This window comes from Oculina patagonica, chromosome 14, assembly GCF_052425735.1.
Source record: "Oculina patagonica isolate OP01 chromosome 14, crgOcupat, whole genome shotgun sequence".
NCBI lineage: Eukaryota > Metazoa > Cnidaria > Anthozoa > Scleractinia > Oculinidae > Oculina > Oculina patagonica.
In genome coordinates, this window is record NC_135771.1 from 10,414,309 (window position 1) to 10,430,984 (window position 16,676).

Below are 16,676 nucleotides of genomic sequence, written 5' to 3' on the forward strand. Positions count from 1 at the left end.
GGCATTCCACACTGATGAATAAGCCCTCCCCCCCCCCCCCCCCCCCACCCCCCCCCCCGAAGCCAAAATTCGATGGTTAAGGGTTTACAAGGTAAGGAATTTCGATAAGGTCTTGAGTGCAATTTTGTGGGTGAGGGGTAATTCGTGTTGTTTTGGTGTGAGCTTGTTGCGCCGAGATTTTTTGAAGCCTAAATCAGGGGGATTTTGCCCTGCCATAGGCTCGATTTCCAGCCGTTTTGTGAGCCCGCGTTCCTTCCAACACCGTTGGGAGGCCTAGGAGGATGACGCACCGGACTCCCAGAACGGCTGGAAATCGAGCCTAACCCTGCCAGTATTACAATGTCAATGAGAAACCTCCAGTGATGAGTGGACTTGGTATCGTTAAAGGTTTAGCTTCTATAAGGCACGTTTGCAAGGAAAAACATTTATTTCATTTGTTTACTGTATTTAAAATTAAAAATGTGTGAAATCAGTTGTGTTGATTTGGTGGTCACGCAACGCTTGTGAGAAGAAACGTGACCCATGCGAAGGAGAGTAACACAATGCAAAACAAAGACAATTTTTTAAAAGGTGGGCAGTTACTCTAGCAAGAATTCTTTGTCTCTTTTCTGAGTGTGATAAGGTAGTTGATTCTTTGGATACTGTTGTCGCACAGGCAAGTCCCTTATTAACAATGTTCATTGCGTCAGCGGTTATCGGGCGAAGGGACCATCAAAACCGGCACATTCATGTGCTGCGTGACGTAATCGCAAACACTTCCCAGGATCGTTCGTCTTATGGTACCCAATCCTCTGCTTCCTAAAATAATGCACTCGGCGTTTTGCTCCCTTCCCGCGGTGCAGATCACTTGACCAATTGGTCCATATGCGTAAATTGTCTTGAAGGGTAGCTGAAAATAGAGAAGTTGTTTAGTCACTTTTTGTAAAGCAGTTGCCATACATTGAGATGTAAAATAACTGTATTAATCATGAAACGTGAAGCTGCAAGGCTGATGGAACTGCATAGAAAACTTAAGATGGTTTCCGCCGAACATTCGAGCAACAGGCAAAAATTAAGTTACCACAGAGATCTCAAAGCATGGTAACAGTTTGAGTACAGCTAACAAAAACCTACTAAAATTTAAGCTCTTAAGCTGACCCCGCCAGAGAAAAATGGATTTGAATTTATCTACATTTCATTAAAATGGACGTTTTACGCCAGTTTAAAACAATGGCGCGCGTTTTAAACATTTTTATGAGGTTTGACTTTAATTTTCTCGAGAATGTAAGAGTTTAATCACGGGGTCAATAAGAAGATTCAGTAATGTTTCAAATAGTATAGCAGGTTACCCTACGATGAGTAGGTTTTGGTACTTTATTTTTGAACTCATTGCTCGAACTTTCAGCGGAATCCGTCTTAATGCGGCAGAGACATGATAGAGACCAATCCGAGAGTCAAGAATGCATAACTGTAGACAGCTGTTTCGGACTCTTTAGTCCTCGTCAGTACAGTATAGCCACAAAGAACAGAATGTGCAGCCAACGCGAGTCAACTGTTACAATCAGCCTCACAGTAGCTACAACTGGATACAGTGTTAACCGTGAGTAATTACATTGGCTGCAATCCGCGACAGGGAATTACATATAGGATGTTTGAAAATTTAAAATGAGCTATACTAAATTTTTAGGATTTTCTGTTCCAGAGCTGTGTTCTTTGTTTTGCGTTGGGAGATTGAAAAGAGGTTTTTCCCCTAAAAGCTCTAAATATCCTCAAAGTATTATTCTATAAGACTGGTTAATAACCTCTATATCCTTGCATTTCTTCTCATAGTTACTTAATAGCTCCACTGCCTGTCGCTCTGCCTTCTGTAGCATTCGTTCCCACTCCTCCCGCGACGGAATACTCATGCAATCTGCAAAGGCGAGAGAAATTCAAACTTTTAAAAGTATTATTAAAAAAAAAACAAACAAACATAAATAGTTGCTAAATGTTAAGCCCGGACCAAACGAGGATGAGAGTTGATGAGAGTTGGCTCACATGAGGGTTTTCTTAAGATTGTGATCGACTATCATCAACTCGAGCTCGGGCCAAACGAAAACGAGAGTACGTCCAGCTCTCATCGACTCTCCCAAAAAAATTGAGCACTTTCAAAGTCGATGAGAGCACATGAGAGTCGATGAGAGTGCATGAGAGTTCGATTCCAAACGTGAGTGAGAGTTTGAACTCTCATCAACTCTCATCCTTGTTTGGCCCGGGCTTTACGGTATAGTAGTCGTTATTGACATGATCCTTACTTGCAAAAGTTGGCGGCGGAGTGATGGCTGCCTCATACACATGAATAAATACCACTTGGTCGCCATTCTTTCGAAACTTGTCAGCATACCCTGCAGGTCAGCAAAAACGTTATTTAATGTTTTATAAACTGGTCCGTGATCATAGGGACAATAGTGACTGGATACCCGAGCGGTCCGAACTTTGTGGAAAGCTCATCGAGATCCCAGGGGGGGGGGGGGGGGGAGGTTGTTTTTTTTTTTTTTTTTTTTTTTTTTTTTTTTTTTAAAAATTTTTTTTTTTGTTTTTTTTGTTTTTTTGATTTTTGTTCTCCCCCCCCCCCCCCACCCCCCCCCCCCCCCCCCCCCCCCCCCCCTCGAAAATGCTTATTTTTTTAACATCATGCATAGCAATCTCTCTTCTCTGTTTTTATCACGCCAGATGCAAAACATGGCAAACGAGAATAATAGGAGGCAAGAGTTAAAAACTTTACTGCAGTGCCTGAAGAGGGCGCTTTTTTTACCGGAAATGGAAACCAGTTCTCACTTCCCGCTGGTTTTCATTTCCGGGATCATTTCTGGTGAAAAGGTCGACCTATCCGGGTCCCACACAGTGTAGTTTTCCGTGACTGACAATATCTCCATACCCTCCCCTGCAAGGGTGATTTTGTCGACTGGACGCCATTTTGTGTCACGCACGCCAGGAAAGGCAATGGCCGTTATTTGGGGAATTTTTCTGCAGTTAGATACGGCACTTGGAACCTGAGAAACAACCAAAGGTAAGAAGAATTATCTGTGATTACATTGGTGGCGATTTGCAGACGATTTGACTATTTTTTGGAATTTATCGCGTTTCGAGCGAGAAGCAGTCGAAATTTTTTCTTGCCATGTGCTCGAAATCTTCCCAAACATACCGAAATAGCTTCAAACCGGTCCAAGAGCTGGCAGACAATGAAGAATACAATACAACAAAAATATAGATCAATTTTATTCAGAAAACGAGCGAATTTATACCTTCTAAAATATAAACTGTTTCTTTCCCATACAAAACTTTACAAATCGAGCCTTCTTAGTCCCCTGTGCTCTTATCATTAGGTTGGGGTGCCTGTGTTTAAGAAAGTTAATTTCAGATTTTGAACGATCAAGTAAAGTAACAACTTCTTATTAAATTGAATTCCCCAATTGAATTAATTTTATCCCGAAGAATAGTGTAGATAATCGCTTGAGGCCGAGTGAAGTTGCGGAAATTGACAGTATAGCGACGGGGGAAATTTGGTTACTCCTGAAAACACAAGTAATCATTTTATTCTTTATTTTATAAGAAACCATGCGATTACTTGTTAATAGAATAGTGGGCAAAGTTTCTTTAAAAAGTGTGCGCTGTTATGTAATTTTGTAGGAAACCATTTCAGTGTTCAGTAAGCGTCAATATAATGCGTGAAAAACGCACCAGGCAAGTTTATCAAGCGAAGTCTTATTTAATATTTCCAAAATGTTAAGAAGTTTCTCGGAATCAGACTGAAGATGTGCTTGTAAAGAAACCTCGCTTAGCTCCATTGACGCTTGAGCCTTTTTGCGCGGACTTGACTGAATTTAGAATTTCCGGTGACATTCAGAGTAACGCTGCGATTGCTGAAGCTGTAACAGGACCGGGAGAACATGGAACTGTAAAATAAGTGGATGACTTTGATGGATAACAGCTGACTCAAGACGCTTCTTGGAGGTGGAACGCTGTTGTCAATGATTCTTGAAATCATCTGCTGTTCTCTTCTGTCTCCTGAGTTGTAAACTTTGGTACACTGGAACTTTTTTCAGCGTTTTCACCCAGGTCTTCCTAGCACTGTCGTTGACAAGTTCTCATCGCGGGGGGGGGGGGGGGGGGGGTACTCCATGTAATGGCCTATACGGGGAGGCTCCGCCTCCACTATAGGCATTTTACTATCTGAATGTATTTTTTTGCCCACTAAAGGTTTTCTTGTATCCGATGTCTTTTACGGTTTGTTTATCACGGAAAGGTAGAACAGGCCGTTTGCTCAATGCTGTGATTTCTAAACAGTCGTTTGATATTCCAGATTATAGCTACATCTTAAACACACGTGGCATCTTTCACCTCCAATTAATGCAAAAATTTCATTATAACAAATCGGGGTTTTAATAACCGGCTTTGCTTCGTCTTTTTAAGACCCTCAGCCACTTCACATAAAGGTTCGCTCATTTGTTATATTGCATTACAAATTTCTCGAAACGATAAGCAATTTTTTTCACCGCTGCCATGCGACCTAATGTATCAGTTAAATCGAAGGCTCAACATCCCCCGGGCATAATCCGGGCATTTGACACCGTTGCCTTCCCGGGGGGAAGGGAATTTGATAATCGAAGTCTTTCTGGGGGTGGGGAATTTGATCCAACCACATAGGGGGTGGGGAATTTCAATCCAGACAATTTCTGGTTATATGTGTCCCAGTAAACGCACGTGGGCTTATAACCATGGCGGAGACCGATTATCTTCTATGTATAACTTATAGAATAGAGGAAAAACTGTGTGGTCTATTTATAAAACCAGTACACAGGAATGATTTTACGAGCATAAGCTACACAGGGGGTGGGGACATTTGATCACTGAAAATGAGCTTGTAGTGGAGTATTTGAACGGCTTTTTGCCCCCCCCCCCCGGGGGGGGGTGGCTGCCCGAGCGGGATGTTGAACCTTCGATTTGACTGATACATGATATTGCCAGCCATTCAAGTTAGTTTGCCCTGATAAGGCCGTACCCCCTTTTTTTGTCCGTTTACCGTCGTCCAACCGACCCATATTTTTGCGTTTTCAAAATAGAAGTCATGGATGCTGGCCGAATCACAAAGAAGTGTTGGCGGTTCATCCTTTAATCGCTTTTCTCAGCTGAGTTTTACCACGGCATCGATCTTTTCTTCCTCCATTGCCGCCATGTTGATTTTGTAACCACGTCTCGTTGTTTCCAGCCTCAATCTGAGTGAAGGCAATGATGCTTGGGTACCGTGCCAACTAGTTCCAGCAGATTGCCCCTGATTTTTTGTTTAAGGATTTTGTTTATTCGACCGACCGACCCAAAAGTAGGAAACGCATTCGACAGCTAAGATAGAAAATTGCCAATAAGAGCTCAGTTTTTTTGCCCGCTGTGCTATGAACTAATTGTGACCTTCAAGTCGGCAAGACGAAAAGGTTAAAATCGGTTTACAGCCAAATTTGAGGGCTGTTTGTCCGAATAAACCGATAAAATCCCTTTGCACTCTCTAAAAAAACTTCGCATCGAACGAATTCACCCGGAACGTCCGAGGTTTAACCGACAACCAACCGAAGATTTCACGAACACCTGCTCCAGACTTGTGCAGGTGACGCGCTGTCGAACATGATAACAAATAATAATCTGGCGCGAAGCCGAAAACAAAATGCTAATTTGTGGCTTTACATTTGCAGGAAAATAAAAACAGCAGAGTTTTTTAGTGTTTCTGGAACACCGAAACTGTATTCTTGAATTATTTGTTGTGGCTAACCGTCTTTGTAAAATGGCATTTTGGCGGTTTCCCTGATATTTTTTACCATCACAAATCGACGAATTTAAAGAATTACGCCCTGGTCGGGCCTTCAGTCACGTCGCTAGCTGAAGATTGATGAATTCATGAGCATATTCAATGTTTTTGCATCATTTGCTCTCAGATTTTTTTCTTTTCCAAGTATGTCTACTTTGCTGGGAATTTGGCTTTCAGACCGTGGTCGAGTTGGTCCTCAAAAGGAGCCAAAAGTTAGTGATAATATTAAAAACACAGTGAGCAAAATTGAAATTTTTTATCCATAATATCAGAAGCATATATGCTTATAATATTGAATGCTTCAGCCATTTCGGCAGTTCTGCGTTATTGCAGAGGACTAAGTGATTAAAAAGTGTTGCAAAGAGCGCTTTGTAGAAAGCGGCAATAAAACTAACAGAGATTAGTGTCAAATTGCACCAGCTAAAACGAGCTTGCTTTCTTCTTGTCTTTGGTAAAAAATTACACGCTTGTAGCTTTGTTTAAAATCACGATGTGCGTCACTTTAAAGAGTGCATCAACACTGCTTTTTCGCCTTAAAGCGAAACTGGCGTTCTGAGACAAGTCTCACCACAGACGAGAAAGAAATACCAAAAATGATGCTAAAAAATTACAGCGACAACTTCCACCCGAAAAGCTATACAAGAGAACAAAATTAAAGGTAATATTTTTACTTACAGTTGAAAGCCCTCTCGCTGTAAACACTTCCATCGACTGCAATCAAAATGGTTCTTGGACAAGTCGAAGGCATCTTGTGTGCTAATCAGTACTATGCCTATTTTCTATCGATGAAAATTTAACTGACGCTCGCTCGCGAAAGTCAGCTATCAGCAAGTGTCAAAATCAAGATTGATAGCAAGATATCTTTATTGCATGCAGCTAAATGATTTCCGTTCATTTGGAACCCAAACATTGGACCTCAACAGCATTAATAATTAACAGAAAAATTGATAAATTGTTTGAGTTTAACGAACGGGTAAAATTAAAAAGATGTTTAGCTTTGGTGGTGGTATATAAAAGGCCGAAAAAAGGTAGAATTTATTCTATTTTGTCGTCCTAAAACTATTTTCAGACTACTCATCAAAATTTTCGTAGAGGCAGTTTTTAGCTTCAGTTCAAACTCAATGTGCAAGCCTTGTTACACTGCACAATGTTTTGTTATCTATTACGTCAGTTAAACGTTGAAAGTTGACAACTCTATGCAAATACAGAGACAACAAAAGCCATTTGGCGCGAAAAAGTGCGCGATATTTGTCTGCGGACATTATCTGTTAAAAGAAACGGCAAGTTTATCCCTGAGTGCAAAGCTCGCAGTAAACTGTGAGATTCAAAGGACAGATAAATTCCACGGAAAATATCTCTAAACATTTTGAAGGAAAATCAAGGTTATTATGTTTATATTTCCACACAAGCGGCGGGTAGGGAGTTTTCACCCAAGCTACAAAACGAAAGTTTTGCTGATGTTCAAAAATCTTTATGCTCTGATTAAACTTCAGAGGTTCTATCAGTTCAAAACAATTTCTTGGAAGAACTTGCGGACGTAAATCTTAAATGTTGAAAAGGGATGAATATCACCAGTCACGTGACTCGAAAAGATATTTGATTGATATTTGTAAATAGCCAACTGATCTGCCTCCTGCCAGTTGGGATTTTTAATCAAGTTATGTTCATTTAGAATATTTCATGATATTTGTTTCCTCTGTTTCAGTGGCATTCCTGCCAACTAGCTATCTCGAAGCTAAGTGCATGACCACTATAAACAACATTTACATTGTTACATTCCATGTCATGCAATTTGTGAATATTGCCGCCTCGTCCGCATGCCCCCTGACGGAAAAATTAAATTTGCCTCATCTTTAATGTTTTCAACTAAAAACCATGCAGTTTTGTTAAAAATCATAGGGTAGTGTTTATTTTACTTCTGCAACAGAAACGGTTACGCCTATTTGTTTTTATTTCATCTCTGAGATAAATAACATATTAATAAAAAAAAAGTCTGGTGTAGAATAGTTTCGTGCATAGGTCCTTTAATAACATGAAACATATTACAATATTTGACACATTTCTTTTAATTAACTCAATGTGCAACACTAAGAACAAGTTTCGACTGGTTAAAGTAAAACTAAAACCAAAGTAACCACTCTGGCCAATCACAAAGGACACAGACAATCCAGTGAACCAATCAAAACTCGAAGTTAACGTGCGTAGCCTACACGAAGCGCGAAAAAACGTGTGTGAGCGTATTATAGTTGCATTTTTAACCAAACACTAAGCGTGTAGCATTGGAAAACCAAAGCAAACGCGACTTACTTTCGACACCCAAGTGAAAACCGTTCTATTCAGTAAATTACATTTGTAGAGTCAATAATAACATCACCAAAGTTCAAAATTGCAATGATCGGTCGGGAAATAAGATATTTTAAGCGTATATTAGTTGAAGAAACGAACAGACGACTAACCAACCTACCAACCAACCCACCAATCAGAACCAGCCAATCAACCAATTTACCAACCAACAAACCAACCGAGCGACCACTCGGCCAAAGACAAACCAATCAACGAACATAATCACTGTATGTTTACCCTGAGAAATGCTCTTTTGGTGGCACAAGCAAAACCGGAACATGAGCATGATGAAGCACGTGATCACTAACACTTCCTAATATGGTTCTTCGGAAAGCCCCGAGCCCGCGATTTCCTAACACAATACACGTGATGTTTTCTTCCTTGGCTACTTTGCAAATGGCGTCTCCTGGTGTACCTAGTTCGATTCTGGTTCTGTGTGGTATCTGAAATTTAGAAAAAAGTATATTTAAACTAAAAGTAACAGGGCTGAGTTTATTTTATTTTAATACGTTTTGCCATATACTCGCTTTGAAACATAATGTTTGCAAAGAAATTACGTAGCTTCATTACAATCAAATGTGTCTCCCGGGCATTACAATTTAAAGTTACAAGCAAACAGGATTTACTTTGAAAACTGTTCAGCCCAACAACATTTCAAAAACCCATGTCGCAATTCGTTTCAATCTTCTTCACTTTTGGCCATCCGTACCTTCTTTTGTATTTGCTATGGTATTGAAATTTTCCTTCACTGTTTTAAGGGGTTATTTTTATATTTCACCGAATTTGATGGCCATTTCCCAAGCCTTTATTTAGGTTGTCATTTAAGCATTTAAGAGAAAACATTCTCCGTGTTTCTATCGAATGTGATATACGAGTGGAAGTTTCGTTACATAGTTTATCAAGATATGTTAGTGATTTCTTTATGTAGTTAGATAGCTAAATTCTTACGCAATGCATATGGTAAAGAATGTTGTGGATTCAAGTTAATTTTTATGATCAGAAAAATTAAATTTCGTCTCTGCTTTCGAAGGAATTCTTGCTTTTGGAAAGGGAGACCGTTTACTGTTAAAAAGAGGTTTACTAATTTGTTGCTATCTCCGTGAATTACAGTGTGAACCAGAAAACCGTAGACACTTTACTCTATTTTGCATACCGTATTTTCTCGATTAAACGCCGGGTACCGAATAAAGGCCGGGTCTCCAAGGTGGAGTTGAAAATAGGCCCCTAAGGTATTTATTTAAGGTATGATAAGTTGTATCTATACCAGCCAGATACATTTTTGTCAAAAACAACGAATAAAAATCGTTTCTAAATGAAAACCAGGCTCGAAAAACTGCAGAAGTCAAATAAACGCCGGGTCCACCAGGTCAAGTTTGTAATAAACGCCGGGGGCGTCTAATCGAGAAAATACGGTATGTAAATTTCGACAAAAAACCATCGAATGATAGCTTAAACTGCAGGGAGTATAAACGAATGGACAGAGGTGAAGCAGCAGGTTAATTTTCGTGAATAGTTCGTCAACTATTTCCTCTACTTCCTTCTTCAAAGTGTAATAAAAGTGTTCACGGTTTTCATATTCTCATTGTAAGATAATCAGCATGTTCACATGTACCCCAATTTTCTTGCACTGTTCTTCGAATTTCCCAAGCATGCCTCTGGCTTGTTTTTTTGCTGCTTTAAAAATGTTCTCCAACTCATCTGCTTTCATTGTAGACTCATCTGTTGTGAAGGGATATAAATACGATATTTATTAGCAGATATTATTAAATAATTTTTACTGTAAAAAAGGCAACGCTTAGTAGCCCATATGGCATGAAGTGATTAGGAGTATTTCTGCTCTTCCTGGATGGGATGCTTGTCCTTCGCAGATTTAGCATGAGTCAGTAACCATTTATACACCTAGGTGGAGAATCTAAACTGCACGGGTACCGTAAAATTCCGGTTATAAGCCCCCCCGGTTATAGGCCCATCAACCTGGAAACAAAAAAATACATCCGGTTATAAGCCCCCCCCCCCCCGGATATAAGCCCCCTTCTGCCGGATGACAGTACTGAACAGGGCTAAATGTTGCTTTTTTGTGCGTTTTTAACTTACAAACGTATTTCGATCAACACTCCCGAGGCTCGTTTCGAAAAGTTTTTTTCCTTCCGCTTATAAGCCCAGCCCAACCGAAAATAAGCCCCCCCCCCACCCCCCGCTTATAAGCCCACCCAAAAACTCTTACGGAGTTGTATAAGCCAAGGGCTTATAACCGGAATTCTACGTATAATGTCTAGCATTAGAACACAACACAATGACCCCCCAGGCAGGGCTATAACCCCGATCACGCTCAGACTGTTTGATACCCAATAGGCCACTGCGTTACTGTAGTTGTGTTGCCGGGTTGTGGTTGCGGGGGGGGGGGGGGGGGGGGGAGCTGGTACCCAACGAAGTTTTATACGGGAAGGATCCGCCTCAGGTCCAGACCCTTTCCTTTTTTATACCATTTCGAACTGTTATCCTTTTTCCATGGAAAACAGCAACCCTTTCACATACCTACGGAAAAAAAACTGCATCTCATTAATATTGACTTGATCCCATGCGTAACCCCTCAAAATACTGTGATGAATCAGTCGAGGGGCCTATCTTCCGGGTATTTCAAGATTACCTTTCGGGCGGAGCCTCCCCGTATGGTAGTATCGAAAGTGTAGGTAAGGTTAAAGTCTGCGCCGAGCCTAGTGGCCCATACAGGTCGGGGCTAATCCCGGTTTCTGAAGCAGGAAGCGACTACGAGTATTTCTATACTTTCCCTTTCCACTAATTTAGATACTTTATGTTCTCTTCTATTAATAGAAATGCTTAAGACAATAAATATTGTTGTTACCAGTAGGTTTTATTATCTAATAACAAGAGAAAGGAAAAAACACTGTAAAAAAAAAGCACTAGTAGTATCTATGTTTGAATGTACTCACTGTAATCGTCAATGTAATTTTTTTGTGTGTGTGTGTACAAGCTTCTTTTTTTTTGTAAGTAGCGTATCGATTATGTAATGTCTTGTTTTATGTAAATGCATTAAAAAAAAATACTTTCCCTGGATAGGATGCTACTCCATCGCAGGGTTACTCCCCCCCCCCCCCCCCCCCCCAGCATTAGTTTGCCGGTACTCATTTATACACCTGACCCCAGTTGTTGAAAATGGAGATAACGCTATCCACAGAATAAATCGCTATCCACTGGACAGCGATTTATCCGGTGGATAGTATTATCCACCCCTTAAATAACTGGCCCTGGGTGGAAAGAGGACCTTTTAGAGTACAGTCAACTCTCTCTAAAACGGACACTGTCGGGACCGGCTCCAAATCATGCCAAATGTCCGTCTTAAAGAAGTGTCCGTCCTATAGGGAGTTAATTTACAACAAAATGACTGAAAAACGGCAAGGACGGGACCAACACTAGGTGTCCGTCTTAAGAGGTATCCGTCTAATATAGGTGTTCGTTAAGAGAGAGCCGACTGTAAAGTGTCTTGCCCAAGAACACAATGCAGCGACCCGCCAGGGCTTGAACCCGGACCGCTCGATCCGGAGTCCAGCGCACTAACCATTAGGCCACCACACCTCCTGGTAGGGAGGTGTGGGAGGCGCGGTGGCCTAATAGTTAGCGCGCTCACCTCCGAGTCGAACGGCCCGGGATCGAGGCCTGGCCGGGGCACTGCGTTGTGTTCTTGGGCAAGACACTTACCTCACAGTGCCTCTCTCCACCCAGGTGTATATAGGAGTACCGGCGAATTTACTGCTGGGGGGTAACTCTGCGGTGGACTAGCATCCCATCCAGGGGGGAGTAGAATACTCTCAGTCGCTTAATGCTACAGAAACCGGGATGAGCTCCGGCCTGTATGGGCCACTAGGCTCGAAGCAAACTTTACCTTTTACCTCCTGGTTGTGTCGAAAGTGTAAAAATGCGCGGTTCTTACCTTCTGAATCCTCGTCCGAGTTTTGCGTGACGTTAACAACCGAGCTGTAAGCATGTAGCAAGATGATCTCTTGTCTTTCTTGTCCGTAGTTCTCTAGATACCCTGTGCGAATACATTAACATGACAATTACATATAAGAACACGTGTTTTCGATTGAGTGTCGTAAGACCAAAACCAAAGTCACGGTATTCGCTCTGGCCAATCTCAAAGGACACAAACAGTGAACCAATCAAAAATTCGAAGCAAATACACGTAGCCGGCGCAAAGCGCGGGAAAACGTGTGTGAGTGAGTCACGATTGGTTTTGGTTTAACTTCTGATTGGTTGAGAAAGTGGCGCAAGTTTTAAAACCAATCACTAAGCGTAGTAATGCAAAACCAAAGCAAATGCGAATTATTTTCCTCGCACGTACATAACCGTCTTTCTTTAGGGAATAGATAGGCAGGGAAGGTTATTCCCTTGTATTAGCAATTTGGGTAAAATTGATCCAAAACCAAAGGTTTTTAAACTGTTAACTTCTACTTTTTAAAGCTGTCTAGGGTACGGATTGATGTTACAAAACCGAGAGTAGTCTCCAAGCGCTTACTGAACAGAGGAGGAAAAGAAGCAAAGAAAAGTCAAGAAATTTGGTAAGACTCATTAATGAAATACTTTTCAGGTATGCAAGAAGAGTAATGATTGAACTCTAATATATTTAAGAAGTTAGGAATGAGATGTAGAAAAATATATACCCTGTTAGAGTAAGGGGTTTACAAACTGGGTTTATATAACACCTGAACTAAACGTTCCAAGCGTTATTCCCCCTTCCATCTGAGTCAACTCATTTAATTTAAACTGTAACTAGTGTTCTTTATGCTATTTTGTTAATGTGTGATTATGAATCTCGGTTTCGCCTTGGTCCATAACCACGCCAAAAAGTTTACTTGGCCAACGTCCAGTTATGTTGAACTCACGTTTAGACAATAACACATAGAGAGTGAGTGCGACCACCTGAACCGCCACACAAAGACACGGACACCCGGAACCACACGAAGCAAAACGAACGGACGAAGGGGGAAAACGGGGAGCGAGCACGAGGGGAGGAGGGAGAAAGGGCGCGAGAAAAGCCAACACGAGCGAGCAAAACCAAGCAAACGCCTCGACACTCAAGTGAAAACCGCTCTATTTACTGGATAGCTAAGCTGCTATTGATATCATCTACCAATCATAGCTTCGCTGTTCATGATAATTACCAAAAAAATTGGTCTACTCACGTTTACTCAATGGGGGAAAAGACTATGCATTATAAATAGTATAGTAATGAGACGATAGGAGGATGGTTGAGATGGTAGATCAGTGTTAAAGGATGAAACATTTGCCAACGAAATGCTACGGTTATTGATCAAAATTGGACATGTCAGCGTTCACGTAGTCCACCAACCGAAAAACGCGTAGAGAACCCAGACGCCACCCAGTGTCTCTAATTCCATTTAGTGAAAACTGAGAGATTGAAGAGGAGTGAAAAGTCCAGTGGTCTTTCAAAACGGAAAAGGTCCAGGCAGCGCAGTAAGAACTGACCATGTTCCGTTAACAAAGATAAAGAAAAAATAGCTACTAATAAATGGAAGGAAATTAGAATCCAATTACTACTGCACCAAAGTCAATACAGCTGTTTAACCACACAAAACAAGTAACAAGGTAAAACAGTGGGAACTCAAAACAAAATCTCAGCAAGAGCTCAGTGAACTTCGAGCGAGGTTCACCATGTTTATTCTTCGCGAGCCAGCCAATTTCCCGCCAAAATACGTTACCGTTTTCAAATCCATGCGGTTTTGCCGTTTATACGGCCAATGAAACCGTATCGTTTTGAAAACGCTTCACTTTTGACAACGTTTTCAAAACGATGGTTTTAATAATATCGGACTCGATCGGCGCCGTGTAAACCAAAGGCGTAACCGCATCGAAAGCGACGCGGTTACAAATGAAACCACGTCCGTGTAAACTGCGTCATTGAAGCATGCGAAAAACGCACCCAAGCCAACTCCGACAGGCTTTTCTTTTGAATTAGCTAATAACAACTTAAACCCTGGAATGTTTGATCTAATTGAAAACGTTACGTACCTTGAAATGTTCAAAGCCATTTTGCTGCTACGCAAAAGAAAAAGAAAACGAAAGCAAACATATATATTAAATCTTTTGGACAATGTCGGGCAACAACGACAACTCGTCCTCAGCCGGTCCTTGTACCTTTCAAATCCAAGATGGCGGCCTCTCATGAAAACGTGACTCACAGCGAACTTTGAAGTAGTTTCAATCTTTATAAACTGGATTGCAATATTTTAATATTTTAAGTGTTAATTTGGCTGATGTGCAACAAGGTAACAGAGAGACGATCCTTGGCTTACTTTAAGTATCTGATTTATATATATTTAAAAGCAGACTAGAAGAAAACCGATTTAATCTGAAAACTTGATTTGTTTACATATCACAGCCGTGACACAATATTTTTATTTCAAGCAAATTTTGAGAAATCCCCTATTGAAATATTGCTATTGTTATGAGTAATAACAACGACCAGAAAAATATCTCCCTGACAATTTTCGAGAAAAAGTTTGTGCCAGGTTGCATGCACTGAGGTCTCCTTCGCAGCATGAACTCTGAAAAAGAATCGATGTGACAGCTGTGCAAATCTGCCATTTCGTCCATCTGTAACCACAACACAAAGACGCACACCGGGAGTTAAAAACTGATGTTGTGTTTTTTTTTGTTCCGAGTAGGATCTGATGGTGGCAGCTAAAACCAAAATGCTACATTTATGAGCATTTTATAGAAGAACAATTTCTTTCTTTTCCATATTATAGCTGTTTAGCGGTTAAATTTTTTTATTACATTTTCGCTCGGTCAATTGATTTTTCTTGGCGAGCTTGTCAAACCTCTTGATAAAATTTGAATAGGAAGATAAAAGTAATTGATGTTTTTCTTAGGAGTGTTTTCATGTCTTCATTTTTGGTCAGAGTTGCGGTCACTTACATACTTCACTCTAAAATTGCAAATTATGAATAATAAGTAGATTTTGTGCCTCAAGGCATTTTTAGGTTTGAACAGATTTATCAAACGTTCACTAGTTTTTCCAACTGAGAATCCTGGAATAAATTTGAATGAAATTTAACTACGTATATACGGTTTAGTTGACATATTTGAACGGGTGGACAACAAGCTCAAATCGAAAGAAGTTGCATAGATAATCGGTCAGTTAAAGAAAGTTTTTCAGCATACGTACACTCTATAAGAAAACGTTTCGAGGTTTAAAAGGTTTACCATGAACTTTACTGAAATTAAGAATATAATTGTGTTTTGCTCAGCTCGATATGTAATTTCCTGCGGGATTAGTTTTGCTCTCGGAGAAATGTAATCCAATTCACTGATAGTTTCTAACATTTCGCGCTAATTGCGTTCGCTTTGATAAATATGCTTTCAACTTCCTTATTCTCTTTGATAACTTTAGCAGGACAGGATTGAAATTCGTCCACTGACGGAAAGCTAGCTAACAACAGGAATCAGCAAAAGATACGAGGGACAAAAAAGTTGGCACATTGTTAACAGCAAAGCTTCAATTAGCTGTATGGTAAACATGGAGAATTTTTAATTTAATGAAAAAGGCCAAAAACACCTAGTGTGAAATTTGAAATTTTGACATTTTTGTTGCTGATAAGGGTTTTAGAGCTAATATTCATCGCTTTTAATTTTTCAATCGCACGTAAACTAGAAAGCCTCTTGTCCTAAGACACAATCTCACGATTGACAAGATTGCACCTGGCAAGGAAAACTAAATGACCGCAAAATTTAGATAACATTGTGGATATTTTTTTCTTTTACACGAAATCGCGATAATAATAATAATAATATGTTTTGTTGCAGTCCTTTCCCAGAAAAAATCACCTTTGATTATGAAATTGTGAACGATGTGCGCCTTTCACTCATTTCCATCGATGTTGATTTGTATTTTTGCTTCTTTTGCCTTTAGATTCGGGCAAATGTGTTGAACTGTCTGTCACTAGTTGGATTAGCCTCGGAGCCATACGCTGAAATCAGCTTTAAGTATTCAGCGTCCATAATATACTTACAGTCAAAGGCTCTTACACAATGTTCCTTCTCGTCGACCGGCACCAGTATACGCTTCCTATGAGCATGATGAGACATCGTGTTAGCGGGCGAAGTTTGAAGTGCTCGCTCTTCCTCGAGTGGCAGAACGCTATATATGTGGTGTGATTGCGCTTGCTGTCAAGCCGGAAAAATGGTAAAATATTCATGACCGGCGAATAAATCAATAAAACATGACTAAATTGAAAATAATGAAAAACCGATTTTTGGCAAAATATGAAAATTCCCATTGTGTTTTCACGATTGCTGATGAGCTTCGTGGCAAAATAAATCGTCCTCATTTTGTAAGTAGATTTTCTAAATTGTGTGATATCGGTAATTTTGTTCAGATCGCCAGAAGCTATACAAAAGGCTCCATGGTAATTTCCTAAACACCTGTGCATTTTGTATAGAAACGAAATAATATCTAACCGGAAACAACACTAAAAGA

General features: G+C 40.4%; 2 protein-coding genes across 2 annotated transcripts; both read right to left on the reverse strand.

The window, feature by feature from the left end:
- Positions 1 to 408: 408 nt before the first annotated feature.
- LOC144637691 (universal stress protein Slr1101-like) lies at positions 409 to 6,725 on the reverse strand. Its single transcript, XM_078496762.1, has 4 exons — positions 6,491 to 6,725; positions 2,274 to 2,363; positions 1,782 to 1,891; positions 409 to 889 (listed from the first exon to the last, which is right to left on the reverse strand). Exons 1-4 carry the CDS (start codon positions 6,561 to 6,563, stop codon positions 686 to 688), a joined length of 477 nt encoding a protein of 158 aa, XP_078352888.1. The 5' UTR covers positions 6,564 to 6,725; the 3' UTR covers positions 409 to 685.
- A 1,094-nt stretch (positions 6,726 to 7,819) lies between these two features.
- Positions 7,820 to 16,541, reverse strand: LOC144637690 (uncharacterized). Its single transcript, XM_078496761.1, has 4 exons — positions 16,210 to 16,541; positions 12,108 to 12,209; positions 9,771 to 9,877; positions 7,820 to 8,601 (listed from the first exon to the last, which is right to left on the reverse strand). Exons 1-4 carry the CDS (start codon positions 16,283 to 16,285, stop codon positions 8,392 to 8,394), a joined length of 495 nt encoding a protein of 164 aa, XP_078352887.1. The 5' UTR covers positions 16,286 to 16,541; the 3' UTR covers positions 7,820 to 8,391.
- Positions 16,542 to 16,676: the final 135 nt, after the last annotated feature.